Below are 21,158 nucleotides of genomic sequence, written 5' to 3' on the forward strand. Positions count from 1 at the left end.
CAGAGGGTTAAAGCCTCTGCGTTCGGCTCAGGTCATGATCCCAGGGTCCTGGGATCGAGCCCTGCATCGGGCTCTCTGCTCCGCGGGGAGCCTGCTTCCTCCTCTTTCTCTGCCTGCCTCTCTGCCTACTTGTGATTTCTGTCTATCAAATAAATAAATAAATAATCTTTAAAAAAAAAAAAAAAAAAGAATGTCTTGGTCATAACAGAATTTTCATCTTTCACTGTATCAAATCGTCCTTCTGTATCTTTACTGCTAGAGAAGGTCTAAACTCAGCACAGCCAAAATCTTGGGGATGTGGACAGAAGATGATGGGCCATACAAGAGGTCTTCATTATTTCCCCATAAATTCAACAAATGAACACCAATAAAATGCCAAATTAGACACAGAACTCATGAAACAAATGAAAACCTAAAAGTGCCAAAATGAAACTTTTAAATAACATTAGTTCATTACATTGAAAATCATGAAGGCATATACAATCCCAATTTGTCCCACTGAAAACCTTTATTTTTTTTCAGTTTTCATTCACACTTCCTGATTCATCATAAGACTCGACAGAAATATTTCAGTATTAAATTTGTAAAAAATCTATATTCTTTATATATATATAAATTCTTTATAGCCAACTAATTCAGGTTAAACTTAAATCTCTTATTTTGTTTTTTTTTTTTTAAATCTCTTATTTTGAAAAGATCTTCTAGCCTAGTGATTACAGTGTACATGTTAGTTCAATTATATTGTCATAAATCATCAACGGTCTAATCATGTCAGTGGGAAGGGTCGTTAACATCACATATTGTAATAATTCAGAGGTGTTTTTTTTTTTAAAACAAACTGATAAATTAGAGCCTATCATTTCAACATGTAGGATTTATGTATTTTTATAATACTTCAATTTGACTGTTGACTTGGAAATGAACCAAAACATGGATTTAAAACTGTCAGTCTGAAATTAATCGATCATTCAATGTCCTAATAGAGAAAGCTTTGAGTTTTTGTTTTCCCTAAACAGTCATATTTTAAAAATGTGCATTAAAGAAAAACAGAATAAAAGATTGAAAATAAAAATACCAGTGACATTTATAGTTACAGATAAATATGTCTGATAATGGATTTAATATTTGGTAAATATCAAGCTTTAAAACTTATTTTGGAGATAAACTTTGAGATTAAAATTCTGATTTTCAAATATTTAGGGGAAAAAAATCCTGAAAGCAGGGGAAGTCAGGTAGTTAGTCATTTTATAAACAGAATGATGGCACAAAAGTAAGATGAAAGAGTACTGTTTTAAAAATTAAGGAGGTAGAAGCATCAGAGTATTGTTGCCAAGTGAGTATGTAACTATATATGAATATTTACATGCATATACTATGTATAAGATTTTAGTGGGTAAAACATGAAAGTAGTTTGTGTGCTTTTCCTCACTCATCCTACAAACCCAGAGCTTATTGTTAGTGGGATCGAGGTACGGAAGAGTCTTTGCAGTATGTACTCACTCCACACAGGGACTTAGACTGATTCAGGTTTCATCCATTTCCACCCATATGGTCATGGGGAGGGAAGAGAGTTCCAGAAAATCTAACCCAGACATTTAAATTTACCAGCCGAAAAGCCACACACAGCACTACCACCATAACCACTGGGCAGCACCAGTCAAGAACTGGTTGCAGGCAGGACAAGGTGTGATCCTCCAATCTGTCTAAAGAAAGAGACTCAGATACAGATGACACCGCCGTCCCTACCAACCTTCGGCCCATAGCACAAAACACTCAAAGCGCATCCATGGAATGATTCTTTTTAATTTCATTAAAAACATAACGTATAAACTAGACAACAATGGCTTCTCTTTTAATTATGATTTAGATAGAAGAACACGAAAGGAACAACCTAATAAAAGGCTGTCAGAACTGCCTTTGGAATCATCTGTGGAACATGGTTCCATGGAGAAGACTGCTCTGATAAAGACAGCAGAAAAAGTTGGCCACATACTGAAATTCTCAAAAGGTAGAAAAAAAATATTATTGTGATTATGCTATTATATGACACACAGTCCAAATAACTCATCTTTCTACCTAATTCCTAATGCTTACTACATAGCTTATACTCTATGTAGTTTGCTGTAATACTGTCATATACAAAATGCCCATAAGTCAGTTATTTAACAGCCTTATTCTCATTCTTATATTTTGATTTTCTCATATTCTCTGTATAAATCAATAGCAGTTATACAATTAGATCCTTGTAAACTAGTATACATTTATTCACATTTTCTTAGAACACATTAAAACAGACATCATTATCAATCTTAACATATCCTTTTAGAGAAAATGAGAAACAATGTATGTAATGCCCTAAAAGTAAAATATTAAAATACCCAGATAGGTATTGCTAATGCTACTCATTCTTAAGAATTGGCTTTATGGGGACGCCTGGGTGGCTCAGTTGGTTAAGCGGCTGCCTTCGGCGCAGGTCATGATCCCAGCGTCCTGGGATCGAGTCCCACATCGGGATCCTTGCTTGGCAGGGAGCCTGCTTCTCCCTCTGCCTCTACCTGCCACTCTGTCTGCCTGTGCTTGCTCTTGCTTCTCTCTCTATGTCAAATAAATAAATAAAATATTAAAAAAAAAAGAATTGGCTTTATGGTAGCAAAATATTTTGTTTATCAGTTATGCTTAGTAAACTTAACTGAACTTTAAAGATCAAAATCTCAGGGCACTTGGGTGGCTCAGTCATTAAGCATCTGCCTTCAATTTGGGTCATGGTCTCAGAGTCCTGGGACTGAGCCCCACATCATGGGGCTCCCTTCTCAGCAGGGAGCCTGCTTTTCCCTCTCCCACTCCCCCTGCTTGTGTTCCCTCTCTCAGTGTCTCTCTCTGTCAAATAAATAAATAAAATCTTTAAAAACAAATAAAGATTAAAATCTGATCAACTCTGAAAATATACCACTTATTACACAAAAGACTGCAAATTAAAACTTTATGTTCTTCAAAGTAAATATACTTTCAAATTCAGAGTTTTGGACTCTGTCTATTCATTAAAATACTAAAATCTCAAAATTTGCTGAAGTTTATGTTCACAAACTACAAAGGATATGGTAATAACCTTGACCAAAGAGCTATAAATATAAACTAATCAATATCAAATAATTCCTAGTTCACAGACACTGGAATTTAATTCTATAATTCACTATGTTTTATTGAATATTTATTAAACATTGGTTTCTTTTATCTCGAATGAATGAAAAAGAGGATATGTAGGTGCTCAATTACACGTTAAGAACTTCCAGAGGACATTATTCATTAGACTAAGATTAAAATTTAAAAAAAAAGAAAAAGAAAATGTAGGTATAAATTAAGATTTATTTGTTTATTTGAGGGAGAGAGAGAGAGTGTGTACATGAATGGGGAAAGGCAGACAGGGAGGGAGAGGGAGAGAATCTCAAGCAGACTCCCTGCTGGGTGTGAAGCCCTATCAGGGGCTCTATCCCATGACCGTGAGATCAGGACCAGAGCCAAAATCAAGAGTCAAATGCTTAACCAACTGAGTTACCCAGTCACCCCTATTGCTAAGTTTTCTTAGGAAAATGAGGGCTGCTAATATAGGATGTATTTTGTTTTAACACTCATCTAACAATGGTCTGCTTATTTTGAGTGTTTTTTTTTTAATCCTCTTAACAGACCTCTGAGGTAAGCACCAGAGGTGTATATCAAAATATTCTCACAAATGCCAACTTTATTTTTGCTAAATCATTGTTAATTTAAATATTCACTGGACTACCATTTTCCTTTAATTATTTTAAAATTTCCCTACCCCTTAATTTTTTTTTTTAATTTTTGGTACCATTCTCTATTTCTATTAAAGGCTATCCATTGTACTTCAAACTTTACCATTGTAGTACTTCTCAATTTTTCTACTTCAGAAATTTATCAAAATTTTTCAAAAACAACCTACACATCCTTCTGATAATAAAAAATATCAGACAATAGGGTTAATAAATTTAGACTCAAGATTTTAACAGGACTTGGTTTAAATAACAAACCATAATAGAAGTGAAATACAAATAAGTAAGTATGATCTGTGACTTCACTACAACTAAAATAAATAGCTTTCTACATTAGGATGATTACATACCTAATGTTTGCATGGTCTTTTAAAATTATAGATGGCTATCACTCAGTTCTATCAATTATATACTTGAGAGAAGTTTCTAAGTCTCAAACATATTGTAGTTCCATATCGTGAATTATATTTTAAATTGATGACAAACATTTTGGCCCTTTCAGGAATTATTTTATGTTTCAAACCAGCTATCAATCCTTTTGAATTAAATGTGATGAAAACTTTGACTGCTTTTTAATATGGTAATTATTTTATTCTTTATTCCCTAGACTAGGAAACTGTTTTTGAAGCTAATTATAAAAAAGGAATTTTTAGATCAAAATACCAGAAATAACACATATGCAAAATAATTGTTTGAAAGTTCACATTTAGAAAGTAAGCATTTGTTTTTTTAAAGATTTTACTTCTTTGAGACAGAAAGGGAGTGTGCGCACACACCAGCAGCGGGAAGGGAGAGGCAGAAGGAGAAGCAGGCCCTCCACTGAGCAGGAAGCCTGATACAGGTTCTATCCCAAGACTTGGAGATCCTGACCTGAGCCGAAGGCAGATGCTCAACCAAGTCAGATCCCCAAGAAAACCATTTTATGAAAAATGGTTTTTAAATTTGATACAAAAACTTCAAACAACAAATGACAAAAATACAGAGGAGAAAAGATTTTTTCCATTAATCTTTCCATTAGAAATGGAAAAAAGTGGCATGTGTGTGCTGAAAAATTATTGAAACACCACTTTTTCTTGTCAGTTGTTTCTTAGCTTGGGGTGCAGCTAATAAGCAAAGAAGGTCCAAAAATTAGATTATTCTGGAATAAGGATCTTCTTCTATGGGTTAAAGATGCCCTCCAATTACAAGAGATGAAAAATTAAATAGAGAAGTCATTTTAAGTATTAAAAAATACCATTTAGGGGCACCTGGGTGGCTCAGTTGGTTTGACGGCTGACTCTTAATTTGGCTCAGGTCATGACCCCAGTGTCATGAGATGAAGCCCATGCTCCATGCTGAGCAGGGAGTCTACTTATTGCTTCTCTCTCCCTCTGTCTCTGCCCCTCCTCCCAAACATGCACTCTCTCACTCTCTCAAATCTTTAAAACAAAATGAAAAAAAAAAAAAAAAAAATACAGATACCACTGAATACAAGATTACTTTCTTTAAAAAATAAAGCCTTCCACTATTTGTGTAATTCTCCCGGAGTCTTATTTTCTCTATCCTAAGTGGCCTGATAATTGCTGATCATTTCCACATCACTGGCAATGATCACCAAGAAAGTACAGAAACAACAATGGGTCTTCACAGACTTGGAAGGGTAGTCATGGAACATTTCTTCTAGCATGTTGCAGACCCAGGGAAGAGGAGACAAGAAAGGGCCCCAGTGTCCATGGGAGCTAATAAAGAACTTCTCCCAACTTCCACTTACAATCATTGACAAGAAAGAAAAACAACTTTTACACAGGAATGAAATAACCAGCAAGGCCTATATCACTCTATCTTTCCAATGCTATATACCTTAAGCACTATTTTTTTAAAGAGTTACATATTATTCATTAAGTTAAAATAGAACTTCGTTTGCTCTACTGACAGTAAGTACCAACTAAATCCAATTTCAATACTTGCGTAGCTCACAGTCCCTGAACTTTTAAAATATGATCTATCTTGAGATAAAATAGTGTTGGAATCTTTAGTCCATTCAAAATCTTTCTTTTTAAATAGGACTTATAAAGATCTTTTAAATGTCTTTTTATCTCTAGGGAGAAATCTGCTAAGATTTTATACATGAAGCAAAATGCCAGATGATTAAAAATTCTCATCTCAAATTCCAGGCCTCCATTTTCTCTCCAATTGTCAATCCCTTTTTAATTTGCTGTGAACAGTACTGTCAGTCTGTTTGGAAAGCTATTCTAATTTAAGATTTCATTATCTCTCTTCTTCAACCTTTGAATGGCCTGTCACTTGTTATATGCATCATAGAAAGCTAGCCAAGTACACTTCTGATTTCCAGCTATCGAATTTACAAAGGAATTGCATTGTACACACATCCTTTTATACTGTGCCTCTATGTTCCCTCTCAAATTTCTTTAGAGAAACAAAAAAAAAAAACAGTTAATTTTTATTTGTTGTTCCCACTCAACTGTAAGCAAAAGTGTAGCAGTTACTGGATCTTTTACAAATTCCTATTCTTGTTCAAAAATAAACTAAAAAAATTCACAGAGTATTTTCTTTTTAACACAGTTCCCAGTAAGATATGAAAAATAAAAGGAATTAATGACATTTAATAAACATGCTGTATAATATTTGATCTCTTCCTTCAGAAGAAAACAGAAATATCAACTCTGAAAAGAAGTGAAGATCTAGGATATTCCTTAGTGAGTTATATGCACACTAGACCAAAAGCTGAGATTTATATGATCTAAATATGGATGTTAGCCTGATTAGATGAGGTTTACATTTAGTTCAGTACCAAAATTAACCATGTATGTTGACAAAAATTTCTAAACACCTTTCTAAGTACTCTTGACTTAGAGAACATTTTTCATGAAGCTCCTAACAGGAGAATTTCCATTTGGCCAAATATGTAACATGAAGAGAAAAATTCTGTAATGAAATCTAGTATAAAAGACATACAGTAAAACGTTATGAACTATGCCGCATTTTATGCCCCAATTTTGGCTGACTTAGTAGCATCTGGTAAGATGGGCATGAAGCACGTAGACGTTACCATTGTCCTATAGTTCCCGTGGTTCCGAGGAGGCCATTCTAAAATGCCACCCAGGGCTGTGGAGTCAACTAGCATTAAGTTTTCACCATATAAAGATGTGTCTGTTGAGTCAAAGGAACTAGAGAAGAGAAGAACCCAGCAAGAAATGTCTCAATAATTCATAAATCGCTCCTCAAAAGAAGAAGTTAAAATTACCTGTAATTGTTCTTCTACCCAGCTCTGGCCTAAAGCCACCCAGCCCAGCAACAAGGATCTTCTTCCTTCCCTTCCTCTCCTTGCTTCTACCTGGTGGGGGTAAAATTCAGAGAATGGCTAGGAAATGCTCACCCCCTTGGCCCCTTTTCCACTGTAGGCTTCCATTAGCTCTCATCTAGGACAGGGGAGAAGAGTTAATAAATAGCAAGTCAAATTGGGAATTTTGACTATTACATGGGAATACACATTTTAATTTCTGAGTTGAAACTTTTTAAACTGCTTTTAGGACTTCAAGTGACCAAGGCCACTTTATTATTATAAAGTCCCAAGGAAAGTCCCTTTTATCCACGGTCACTGACTAGAAAAGTTTAGGAGGCTAACAAAATAAAGTTACATTGTCACAACAAACCATGTGTACACAAGAAAGTAATTCCTATAGAACATAAAGTTAGTTATAGATTTTATCAAAATTATTGTGCCCACCTGTCATTAGTAGAAGATCTTCTGAGTAAAGAGGTTAAGTGTAATAAATGAATTACATACTTGTGAGATGTTAATGTGACATATAAAATGGAAAACACTGGGTAAAATGACTTAAATTTTGTTTAGAACATGCCATAAAAATCGCTAGACATAGTGAGTTGTCGTCAGTAACATGGCAGGTGATACAAAAGACAGAAGCAACCACCATTACATATGTTTACATAAAAGAGCTGAGTGAACCTTCAACAGTAGCTCTCTCAAGAGCTAATTTACAACTTTTTAAAGCGAGCTACAGATTTTTGTAATTCTAAATATCATAATGGGTTAAAATATCCCTCAAGTTTCAATCAAGGGACTTCACAAATTCAACCAGGTACAGAGTGTTCCAAAATGTAATCAATTTGTAGTGTGCATAGAACAATAATTTCTGCACAAAACAGTAAACAATTTGTTAGCACCATCCCTGACACTGGGCACCATGATCAATCGAATGACTAGATAATCGGGTTGTTGGAATAATCTTCTGCCCACTTTTAAATGTGACAAAACAAAAATGAAACAAAACACACTTCAGTAACTATAAATTTCAATCTCTACATCTGCAAAGCCTACATATCCCTAAGTAACTTAGGTAATTCTCCAGGAAAATGATCAGTCTGATCATTACTATAGAGGGTTAGAATTGCAAGTTTACTGTCATTTCAGTCAAGTCTACTCATTTGTTGAGTTTGGTGAACATTAATTGGTTTCCAGGGCACAAGTGCTTCAAGGGGAAGTACAGAAATCATGATTCTGAATCAAAATGCAAAAAGGGGGTGGGGTGTAAATCCAAATATAACAGATGAGTATTTCTCAACTATTATATTTTAGTACAAAGTATGAAATACCCAACTGAACTTTTTCATAGCTTGTTTTTATTCTTTTAAAACACAAGTTTAAGACTACAGCATTTTTTTCTCAGGAAATAAATTTGGGTTTTAGTCAGCCCCGACTACCCTAACAAAATATCATTGACTGGGTGGCTTAAATGAGAAATTTATTTTCTCACAGTTCTAGGGCTGAGAAATCAAAGATCAAGGTGCCTGCCTTTTTGAATTCCTATGAGAGCATTCTTTCCAGGCTCGTAGACAGCTGCCTTCTTATGCCCTCACATGACCTTTCCTCTGTGTGAGTACATATAAAAACCTCTTTTAGAAGGCTACCAATCCTGCAAGATTCGGTGCCCAACCTTATCAGCTCATTTTACCTTCATTACTTCCACACAGCTCCTACGTTTGTGTCCTCCCAAAATTCCTAGGTGGACACTCTAATCCCCACATGACAGTATTACAAGTGGGGCCTTTGAGAAGTCATCAGAGATAGAGGAGTTTATAAAGATAGAACCTCCAAAGCAAGATTAGGGTCTTCCCAAGAAGAGGAAGAGAGATCAGAGCTCACGTGCTCACTCTCTCCATGTGTATGAAGAGGTCATTTGAGCACACAGCAAGATGGTGGCCATCTGCAAACCGGATAGAGAACCCTCAATAGAAACCAAATCCACGAGCACCTTCATCTTGGACTTCACACCTTCCAGAACCATAAGAAAGAGTATCTGCTTATTTAAGCCACTCAGTCTATGGTATTTTGTTAAAGTAGACTGAACTCTAACAATATCAGTAAAAATCAAAGTCTAAGCAATTATCCATTAGGCTATATATGACAAAGCCTCTGAAAACATTTTAGCTCTACAAATGATAACTCTTTTTTGTTAACTTTTAAAAAACTACTACTTTTAAAAAACTACTTGGATGTATAACCAAACCAGTTACATCCCAAGTAATCTGCCTTATTCATATTAATCATTCTAAGTTACACCAAATAATCCTGTTTCTCATGGCTGCATTTCCTTCAAATCATTTATTATCCAAGAACTCACAATTTTACGCTTTAATTTCAGTTCATTAAAGAAAAGACATATGGGACAAACTTTATTTCTAAGTTAATTACAATTTAAAAACTAAGACTATACACTGAAAATGAGTATTTTACCAATAGGATATAAAGTTTCTTCTTACCAAATATTTGGTGAAGCAATACTATAAAGTAACACCAATCTAGTGAAATCTTCTCACATGCACTCTAATTTGTTGAAAAAAAAAAAATGACAGATGTAAATCCAGCCTTTTGCCCAAGAGCACCAAATTTTTATATATATATATATATATATATATATATATATATATTTTTTTTTTTTTTTTTTAAAGATAGTTTTCATCTATCTTTACAACTGTTGAAACTGTCAAGTCAGATAGCCTTATTTGGAGCATGCCAATCATTTAAAATATTAACTTTCTAAAACTATAAAAAAGATTATTACCCACATTGTTACTTGTTGGAATAATGAGTTGTTCAAAACAAACATAAACTATTAATTAGCACTCTACAATTAAACGATGTCCATCTCTTGCAACAGATTTGTTGTTAAAATTTATAAAGATCAAAAAGCTAGCTATACAATTGTCCGCAAAGGCAAGGTAGCTTTTTACTCTATTCTTTTTACTGATATCATTTGAGATATTGTAGCTATAAAGACAAAATAAATCAACATCAAGATAAATTGCGATGGCAATATTAGTAATTTTAATTAATAAAATTAATATTAATGATTAAAATTAGTAATCAGTTTATTAATTAAAATTATTGATTTTATTTGTAAGTTCAATTTGTAAGTATTGTTAGTAAAGCAAAGGAGACTTTAAAAGACAATACAATTTAATTAAAAAAAGACAACTCTTGATAATTGTCTCCCTTTATCAAAATGAGTACTCCCTTCTGATAAAAGACAATATAATTTAATTAATAAAAAAAAAGACAAGACAACTCCTGATAATTGTCTCCCTTTATCAAAATGAGCACTCCCTTCTGATAAAAGTTCATTTTTTTCATTTCTAAATGGAAATAATTGTCTTTCTTACATTACAATGTGTAAGGACAAAAGTATTGAGTACCTGAAAATGTTATACAATTTGGAATTATTATTTCCCCTTATTACCAAAGATTCTCTTGGAACTATAATTATTCTATAAATAAAAATTTCTATTGATAGAGGACTATAGAGCATTCTATGAAGACATTTCCTATTCTTCGATCTAAAGAGATTTAAAAAATAAAGTTCTGTAACTGAAACCAAATGGTCTGAATATTCAAACCTTCTTTTACTACTTTCTATGTTTGTTTTTTTACAGTCCAACAGATAAATTGGATCTGAAAACTAATTATGGCTTGAAAGCCTTTGAAAATAAAAGTACCAACCAGCGAAATTTTAAAAAATGAACACTTTTCAGATATGGTTCTAATTAAATGTACTACTCTAAAACTGTAAATATATCAATGAGCAAAGATAATCACATGCAATTCTTGGGACTTTAAAAAGTAATTGCCTCTAAGAAATTAGAACATGAGATTCCTTATGAGAATAAAGTCAGTCACATAACTGTCTTAGTGAAAGAAGAGGCTGTTTCCTTCAGTTAAGCCTTCAATTAAAGTAAGCTTTCACATTTATTAAATTCAGAAACCTAGAGCAATCCTGTAAATCTGATATATTCCGATGAACTGCATGAAGAATAGCAGTAATTATTAAATTTCAAGATCTTGTTGACATTTCTGATTTTACTCCTGTGTCATTTACTCCCACGGTCCATAACATGGAATATGAATTTTAAAAGAGTAGAGGCCAGGCAAGGTCAGAGTCTCACTGATGAGATTTCAGCAAAGGGGGAGAAGCCAATATTAAGATAAATGAGACTAAATAAATAATCCAAGACAGAGACTTTTCTTTTTTTAATTAAGACACGTTCCCAAGTATATCTCAGACTTCTAAAAACACCTATTTAAATGTTTTATCTCATTTTCTAAATCAAAGTATTTTTTATTCCCTGAGACAATTAAGATCATCTTCTGCGTATGTGTGCACCGTTTAAACTGCAAAGAAAAAAACACTTATAGAATTCAAAACTTTTGCAACATACTAACAAAAAAACAAAACAAAACCCTAAACCTATGTATACTGTGTTACAATGTTATTTTTAAAAAGTATGTTTCGATTCACTTTGTGTCCATTTTTATGAATCTTCCAGCATATACAGAGGAAGACTTTAACTATGAATGGGATTTCAACAACAGAAACAAGAAATCAAAGAAGGGGGATAAAAAGAGTAAGAAAATAAAGATTCTCATGTAGAACACATTATCTTACTAACTCCAGTGGACAATTCTGTCCCCCAAATAACGTTGAGTTAAAATTAACTCAAAAGTAAAATAATCAAGAATTTCATTTACTATAGTGATTGAAAATATAAAGATCGGAATTAGACTTTTTTTGAAGTTGGACCCCATCTCTTATTAATAATATGGCTTTTCGGGCACCCGGATGGCTCAGTGGGTTAAGCCGCTGCCTTCAGCTCAGGTCATGATCTCAGGGTCCTGGGATCGAGTCCTACATCGGGCTCTCTGCTCAGCAGGGAGCCTGCTTTTCTCTCTCTCTCTCTCTCTCTCTCTCTCTCTCTGCCTGCCTCTCCATCTACTTGTGATCTCTCTCTGTCAAATAAATAAAATCTTTAAAAATAATAATAATATGGCTTTTCTTTGAAGAGTGCTTCAGTTTTCCCTTCTTCAAAATTACTTTAACAATGTTATAGTAAATAAAGGAGATATTACATTTAAAAAGGTTGGCGTGGAGTCAAATAACTACAAATTCAGGAAAAAAATGGTGTCATTAACTAACCAGACCAGTGGAATTGTGGACTCTTCTGACCTTTGTTGTTCACAAAATGTACACACAAGGTAACCTACTAGACTGGTAAATTGGCACTAATTATCTATGGAAAAAAATGAGAAATCTCTTTTTTTCATTTATTTCTCCAACATGTCATTGAGAAATAAGCACAGTCACTTTATTTTTTCTGGGTAAACTACTACTGAGGAGAAATCTTTCTCCTATTTTCACCCTTCTAATACCTTACCAAGAATCTCTAAGTTGAGGAAAAAAGCAAGTTGAAAAGCAGTGTAAAAAATCTTCTTTGGACAATTAGTTGCCGCATTTACTCTACAGGACTGGGGCCCCTACCTGTTAATCATGATAAATCGTCATCAGCTTCAGGAGGTACCACTGCTGGAGATTTTAATTTTCTATGTTAAATATGTGTGCTATATTAAAATTTGCCATCATGGTATATGCTTTTTAGAGAGGGAAATTCTAATGAAAAATTTAAGAATTTCTTGACAACCCCTCATTGATTGCCTGAACCACAAAGAAATTTTTCTACGGAGAGGAAAATAGATTTACTGCTCTATAGGAATGTGAACTAGAGAAAGTATGGGGAGCCTCATTATTCTGTGTAACTGGAGGGAACTGGGCTGAGTGGGTCAGGGAGGTAACGGAATCTGGTCTGAACCATATCATACTGGTCTGAAATGGTGTCTCATGTGCCATCTAGACCAGGAAGTTAGCTCCTGGCCTTAGAGAGGCATCAGTAAGTAGACTCAAGCCCTGCTGTTTCACAGGTGAAGACCACCCATGTCCATCAAGGAACAGTGCTGTGGCCCACTGTTTCTTTCAACCCTATCCAATGTGGGCAGAATCAGCATGGAGACAAAGCTCTTCAAAACATCCCTCCCAACTTCCCCAAACCTCCACATTCACACGCAAACAGATTAAAACCTCAATACAATTGACCTTGTTATTTTTCTTTTCTTCTAGCACAACAAACAATCCACGGACTTGCTCAGAGAATCCATCAAGACTACGGATACTGGACAGGCCTCCTCTCCGGAACATAAGGGGTTAAGGAGGTAGGGCTCAATTCATGCCCTATTTATTTCAGTCATAGTGGTTCTTGTTTTAATTTCTTTTACATATGTTTCCATGCAAATATATATTTTAACAAAATGTTCCATAGATTTTTACAAAAAAAAAAAAATCAATGACTTGATTATCTTTTTGATAATGCTACTGATTTTCAGGAGTAAGGAAAAAATAAAGCTCCAAACATGAGGCAACAAAACAGAAGTACAATAAAAACAGTTTTCTACCAAACTGAGAACATTGAAGTTGGCCTCAATTTCTTCACCATAGTAATACAGCACCAAACCCTCCCCCCGACCCCAAAATAAAACCCCATGCCAGGAAATCCGTAGAGTGTGGACAAAAAATTATTTTGACTCAAAACTTCCATATCTAGCCAGTGTGTTCTTCTAATGTGAATTCAACAGGAAGATAATACCTTAAAGTAATAAGATTATTTTGTTGGCATACCCAACAAACGATGGATAAAAAAATGTGAAATGAAGGCCAATAAAAAAAATTTTTTTAAATTAGAAACCATCATATAGCTCAGAATTGTCTGAAAAGTTGTAACAGTTACAAAACGTAATGGCAAATATCAAGATAATGCTTTTAAAAAGTACACAATGATCAAAGTTTAAAAAAAAAATCTGAACCTAAATCTCAGGTAATTCCTAAATGGACCTAGAATTAACAGTAAAGAAGTCTAATTATGTTTAATTCTCATGTAACAACAGAAACTACCTATATACACCATTTTGTTTCTTTTATCAAGAGAAAAGTCTTACCTTAAAACAACTGATAGGAAGAAAACATTATGTACTTTTTAAAAATTAAAAACAGAATGAATACAGTAATTTGATCAAGAGGAAATTTGTTATAAGAATCACACATGAATTTCAAATTCCCTTTAAAAAAAAGAAAGATTTTATTTATTTATTTGACAGAGGGAGAGATATCAGAAGTAGGCAGAGCAGCAGGCAGAGAGTGGGGGGAAGTAGGCTCCTGGCTGAGCAGAGAGCCTGATGTGGGGCTCAATCCCAGGACCCTGGGATCATGACCTGAACCGAAGGCAGAGGCTTAACCCACTGAGTCACCCAGGCGCTCCTCAAATTCCCTTTTAAACAATCTCACAGTGAATCCAAAATATAAATGATAATTTATATTCTTAGTCCCTGTCTGTAGTCCCCTGTGCTTAAATAAATTTGAATTTTAATTAATAGGAGCATTTAAACATTTAAATATCACCTACTACTAGGCTGGAAAACAAGTATATTAACCTCCTTTATCCTCACTCATCTTTTAGGTTAGTTATCTTATTCCCATTTTATAGGTGAGAAAATGCTTGCACAATAATTTACAGCATTTGCTCAAGAAAAAAATACCGCAGGGGCGCCTGGATGGCTCAGTCCGTTAAACATCTGCCTTGGGCTCAGACCTGGGATCAAGCCTCACATTGGACTCCCTGTTCAGCGGTGAACTTGCTTCTCTCTCTTCCTCTGCCTGCTGCTCCCCATGCTTCTGCGTGTGTGCATTCTCTCTCTCGCTCTGTGTCAAATAAATAAATAAAATATATATAAAAAAAAAAAAGAAAGAAAAGAAAAAATATTTCGAAAGGGCACTTGGGTGGTTCAGTTGCTTAATCATCTACCTTTAGTTCAGGTCGTGATCCTGGGGTCTGGGGATCTAGCCCCACTTCAGGCTCCCTGCTCAGCAGGGCATCTGTCCCTGCCCTCTCCGTCTGCATGCCCCCTGCCCTTGTGCTGTCTCTCAAGTAAATAAAAATCTTAAAAACAAAACAAAACAAAACCAACCCTGCAAAAATTTAGCTTTGAACTCAGGCCATCTGGCTCCAGAACCCAGGAAGTTATAGATACCCAATTCACTCTACAGCCTCTCTAATTAAGAGGAATATAAGAAACACACTTTAAAAAATCTCAAATGGTCCTTTCTTCTTACTAATTACTTAGGCAAGCAGGGAGAGTAGAAACTGGTTAGAGAAGGGTGAACATGGGAGACTAGGGCTATGACTGAACAAAGCCCCTGCTTTCGGGGTCTCGGGTACTCCTCATAAATAGATTATCCTAGTCAGATTCTCAGGCTCTATACCTACTAATACATCAGTTATCTCTTAGACTCTACAGGCACAAGCTCCCTGCCCTCTATTTTCCTAAGTAACTTATTCCCCTCACTGAGTGAAGTCTTCTCAAGCAAGTCTTCCGCTCAGTGGTTCTCGACTTCTTTCATCTTTCCCCAACTTCAATTTGAGTCCACAGTGTATTGAGAGGCATGTATTTTTTTTAACTATATCCTAGGGTAAGACGGGATTTAAAACTGCATAGTCTAAAATGTATCGCTCTCTCCCTTTATAGTTTGTATATGTGTATTTGTGTGTACTTGTGCTATGTAATTTTGATTTTTTTTAAAAATCTATTAATTTTCAGTTTCGATGGCAATTGGGAAGGCAGAATTTTTTACTCAGTAATAGGAGGACATCCCCAAGGGATGCAGACTCTCCTACAAATATTCAAATAGTGAGGCTATATGAACATAAACTGCTCATGAAAATAAGATTTCTTCTTTTATAGAGAGTTGACCACAGACTCTTCAATGACATGGAAACAAAACAGTATCCCATTTGTTTCTTTTTCTTCCCCAGTTTGGAGACAGAGAAGACAGACAACTGCATGGTATTCCAACAGCTGTTTAAATTTTATTACTTACAGCCCTCATAGATGTCCGTGGGAATATGGACTGCGGCATGTTGATAGGAGATCTGTCGTCCAAAATTAGCATCATCAATAAAAACAGGTTTTATCCTCTGGCTGCCTGGCTCACTCTCATTTTTTTCAGGCTGTATCCAAAAAGATAGACAATAAAAAGAATATTACAACTTGAGATAACAGTCTTATATTGCTGTCTTCATTTGACAAATGTGTGGTCTTCAAAAAACACATCTACAAGAATATTTAAAAAGACAGGACCATGATGACCTCTAGACTTAATGTGGTACTCGTTTTGCAATATACAGAAATACCAGTAACTGTGTTTTACACCTGAAACCAACGTTATATATTAAATACATCAGAATAAAAAAAGAAACCACATAGAAAAAATATAGGAAAAAGTATATAGTACCATGATGATATCAGATACACAAATTACATTCAGGTATCAGAATTAGTATTATCTTCATACTATTCACATTAAAATCTAACTTCTCTCCTCGTTTCTTCAATGCTGGAGCCATTGTGGATCCTCCTGAGGGGACCAGAGCTTTTTCATATGCAGCACTTATTACAAAGAACCTTATAGAACAGGACAAATTCCTTTAAATAGAATCAAATTAAGATTATTCCCCAATATAAATTTCACTATGCTACTCAATTCTTATAATGTGGTTGAGGGGAATTCTTCATTTGACAACTTATGGTAAACATGACTGCAAAAGGATAGCAATGAAGGATTATTTTATATCCTGTTCCCTTAATTTTTGCAGATTTTCCAGTTGTACCAATTTTTGTTTTAAAAATAAAGTATACTAACAAAAAAAGATCTTTTGTAATTAAGCACAATTTAATCCTAACTGCAACCATTTTGTCTCCTGAGGTGGGGGGTCAGGTCCAATCAATAATGATTCAAGAAAAGCCCACAAAAGTTTAAGGTTGAGAATTCATTTTCTACCTATTCAAACTAGGCTGTTGATACTGAACCACCTTATTGGCCTTCCCTTGTAGGAAACTGAGAATTCCATTCATTGATGCAAAATGCAGCTCTGTAACCTTTTTGTTGTTGTTGTTGTTTTGGCTAATTACATTAATTTTTTTTCCCCAGTTCAAATACAGTTGTTTTAACCCTGCCACCCCCTTTTTTTAATTAACTGCGGTTTATATTTTCAACTCAGTGTTGGAGACTATTTTCCATATTGCAAAGGTAATCTCCTCAAAACCAAACTGAAAAACAAAACACATGTGACTCCTTTTGGCAGCACACTACAGTGATACAAGTGATAAACAAGAGAAAAGATGTAACTGGACAACCAGAAAATTTCCCAAGAAGGCTGGAAGACAGTGCCAACAACATAAAGTCATCAGGCTTACAACGAACTGTGTCCAGCTGTCTATACAGCCCTGAACATGTAAATGACCAAGTAACACATTAATATCCTGAGATATTAGGACACACATGTGTATGTGTGTGTATGCTCGTGTGTTTATTTTTTCCTAGGGAAACTGCAACATTGGAAATATTTTGACATTGATATGAACAATATGGCCTTAAATGAAAAACAAAAAACAAAAAGTCAGTGTCTTCCAAAGCTGAAAATCCAACCCACCATCAGGTAATGAAATCAATTTCATAGGTACTTGTAAACCAAATTATTCTTTAAATGAAACATTACACTTGGTTATGACCAAATTATTTAAGTGAAACATATTAAAAAAAAAAAAACAAAACCCTAAGACTTTATTTGTCAGAGGGAGAGCACAAGCAGGGGGAGCAGCAGGCAGAAGGACAAGCAGGTTTCCTGCTGAGAATGGAGCCCGAGGTGGGACTCGATCCCAGGACCCTGGGATCTTGACTTAGCCGAAAGCAGACACTTCACCAACTGAGCCACCCAGGAATCCCTAAGTGAAACATATTTTAATATAAAAAAGTACACTCTATATATTAAAATGAAGAGCTATTTTGTGAAACTCGTGTTTCAGATAGGACTGTATGTGTTTATATGTGCACGTTAGACCGTGATGCTGACTGTAAAATTGGTCACTGACAAAAATATTTGAAAACCAATCACAGAATTTTTTTTCAAATGAAAGCCATAAGTATCTAATAGTTATCCACAAAGAAACTGAATATATAACCAAACAATAGTGTTTCAGGTCTAAAATTTGAAGCATTAATCATACTCTTTTCTAAAAGGGGGGTGTGTGTAGCACATGCAGAGTGTAAGAAAGGAGAGAGAAGAGTTATAAGGAAAATAGGAATGAGAGAGCGAAAGGAATTCTGAACCTAACACATCAGCCTTGATCGCAAAGGTTATTTAATAAATAATAAAAATGGTAACTAGGATTCGGCTGTGGATTCAAGCCTGGATTTTACGACACTTAAAAACTGACACTCCATTGTCTGTTCCTGAGCACTATTTACTTGAATAAGGAAAGGGGCACATTAAAACAAACGACTTTCAGTAATAAGATGAATGTAAAGAGGACACCAACTATGAATGATGTCCCCACTTTTCGCAGCTGAAAATATTCTGAAAATTTCAACATTTATTTTACAACAATGGTTTCTCGAAGAATGGACCTTGGATAAGCAGCAGCAGGATCCACTGAAATTTTTTAAATGTGGGCTCTCAGGCTCCAACCCCAAATCAACTCAGTCAGAAAGACCCGGGGAAAGGCTGAGAGATCTGCAGGGCAACAAGGCCTCCAGGTGATGCGCTACTCGCTAACACTGGGGGGGTCCACTGCTTAAAACCACCGGCAGTTGAAATCAGTCACGTTTGCATTTGCAACTACTGACGAAAAAATCTGGGTTGATCACTACTCAGCATATTAACGAACATCTACTTTTTTAACGCTCCATGTATAACAGTTTTATGATTTGTGAATAAAAGCACGAAAATGGTAATATGGTGAGGAGGATTTGTCGAAAGAGGTTTTCAGAAGAGAGTGGCTCCGTCCTTTGAGCGTCCAACTCCTGGTTTCAGTTCTGGCCATGATCTTAGATCAAGGCGCCCCTGCCCCCAACCCCTTCTGCTTGATTCTCAATCTCCATCTCCCTCTACCCCTCCCCCTGCTCATGCTCGCTCTCCCTCACGCATGCGGTCTCTCTAAAATATAAAAATCTTGGGGCGCCTGGGTGGCTCCGTGGGTTAAAGTCTCTGCCTTCGGCTCAGGTCATGGATCCAGGGTCCTGGGATTGAGCCCCGCATCGGGCTCTCTGCTTGGCAGGGAGCCTGCCTCCCCCTCTCTCTGTGCCTGCCTCTCTGCCTACTTGTGATCTCTGTCACATAAATAAATAAAATCTTTTAAAAAATAATAAAATAAAACATAAAAATCTTAAAAAAAAAAACTTGTTTCATAAGATAACAATCTTTCAAGATACTCTAGGGGCTAGTGCCATATTGACTTAGATTGGGGAAAGGCTGTTCCAGTAAGAGAATAACAAAGCACATTGGAATATCAAAGGCTCTGAGATAGGCCTCACTCAAGATTTTAACCCAGCATTCTCAAGCCTATGTGACCCTGGGACCTTTTTCCCACTAAATACCTCTTGCAAAGAATATACTTACAAAATTCCGTAGAAAAGCCGAGAGGAAAGCATGCTGGCCGAAACATTTGGTTCCGCCCTGTTGCATTAATAACCTCTCCTACTTGAGCCACTCGGCGTTCCGTAGAGTTCAGTTTTCTGGCTTATAAATCAATGGTGTAAGGAGGCCACAGGTGGTGTCTTTAGCCCATGGGCCTAATCAGAATCAGCTGGGGAACCTGAGGCCCCACTAATGATAACATGATCACAACAAGGAGGCTGTCTTTTGAAAGCATCTCTCAGTTGATTCTAATATTCTCTCCTACCTTACGTTAAGAACCCTCAACCAAAAAAATCTATAATTTTCAGTTCTGAAAAAAATTAGAGTCCCGTTTCTATAATTTTAGAAAAGAACACATTACTTTTCATAAGCCTCTCTTTCCCAGAAATTCCATTTACATCTATTTCTAGCCAACTTTACTAGACATATATGAAGAGTAGGATCAGATGACAGATTAATAGACAAATAATGAAGTACATGCGTGTATGAGGGTTAGGAATATGTGGACATTTGCAAGTATCTCATTCATTCAGTCACTTGAGACATATTTGTTGGCAGACTGGAGAAGGATTTATTGACATTACGTTTATAGAAATGTCATTTAATATCTAAACCTGGATACAAGTTAAATGTTCAACAATAGCAAACTGTCACACTTGGGTGTTATTAAGTAATATAAAAGAGCAATTACATTGGGAATGCATATATAAACTGTGTTTGTTTAAAAATGACTTTAAGCATAAAAAGGAAATGTTAAGCAAAAAGAAGGGGGAAAGGGCCTATTATTTTCTTTAAGATTTTATTTACTGATTTGAGATAGAGAGTGAGCGAAAGAGCACAAGTGGGGGAGGGGCAGAGCGAGAGGGAGAAGCAGGCTCAGCACTGGGCAGGGAACCCAACTCAGGGCTCGATCCCAAGACCCTGGGATCATGACCTGAGCTAAAGACAGATGCATAACCCACTGAGCCACCTAGGTGCCCCAAGACCTATTATTTTGAGAGAAAGACAGGTATACAGAGAAATGAATGGATGAGTACAGAGCAAACGGTAAAAGCACTCTGGTTGGTTTTGTAGTTATGAGATATAACTATATGTTTCATGTTTGTGTTTTCTTGTTTTTTCCAATATACAATGAAAATGTATTTGTAATAAAAAGAAAACATTAATTTTTGTTTTGAGCCCTTTGCGCTATCAAGTACTGTGTGATTATCTTACAAAGATAAAAGTTGTTTACACTTTTATCTCTCACACTTAAAAATAATAAGTTTTAAATACATTTTATGGAGATTCTTACACTTTTAAATTACCACATAAAGAGTTTTAGGAATAACTTTAAAACAATAATGCAGTTTTCAAAAAAATTAAAAATTATTAATGTCCTTCTCAACTTGTATAATCATGTGTCAGGATTAGTTTTAATGCACAGTTGATAAGTATATGAAGAAAAAAGTTACAATAATAAAAAATAATTTCATGAAAATATTAGACTTTCTAATGTAACTACTT

General features: G+C 35.3%; 1 protein-coding gene across 7 annotated transcripts in view; it reads right to left on the reverse strand.

Moving 5' to 3' along the window:
* Positions 1-21,158, reverse strand: part of LOC111155265 (calcium voltage-gated channel auxiliary subunit alpha2delta 1) — a 504,879-nt gene that overhangs the window by 158,192 nt on the left and 325,529 nt on the right. For all 7 annotated transcript variants that reach the window (XM_022515388.1, XM_022515390.1, XM_022515387.1 and 4 more), the window contains exon 6: positions 16,058-16,187. In XM_022515388.1, coding sequence (XP_022371096.1) covers positions 16,058-16,187 — 130 coding nt within the window. The remainder of the gene's footprint in view (positions 1-16,057; positions 16,188-21,158) is intronic.

This window comes from Enhydra lutris, unplaced genomic scaffold (genome assembly GCF_002288905.1).
Source record: "Enhydra lutris kenyoni isolate GAN:26980312 unplaced genomic scaffold, ASM228890v2 scaffoldscaffold40, whole genome shotgun sequence".
NCBI classification, from domain to species: Eukaryota; Metazoa; Chordata; class Mammalia; order Carnivora; family Mustelidae; genus Enhydra; species Enhydra lutris.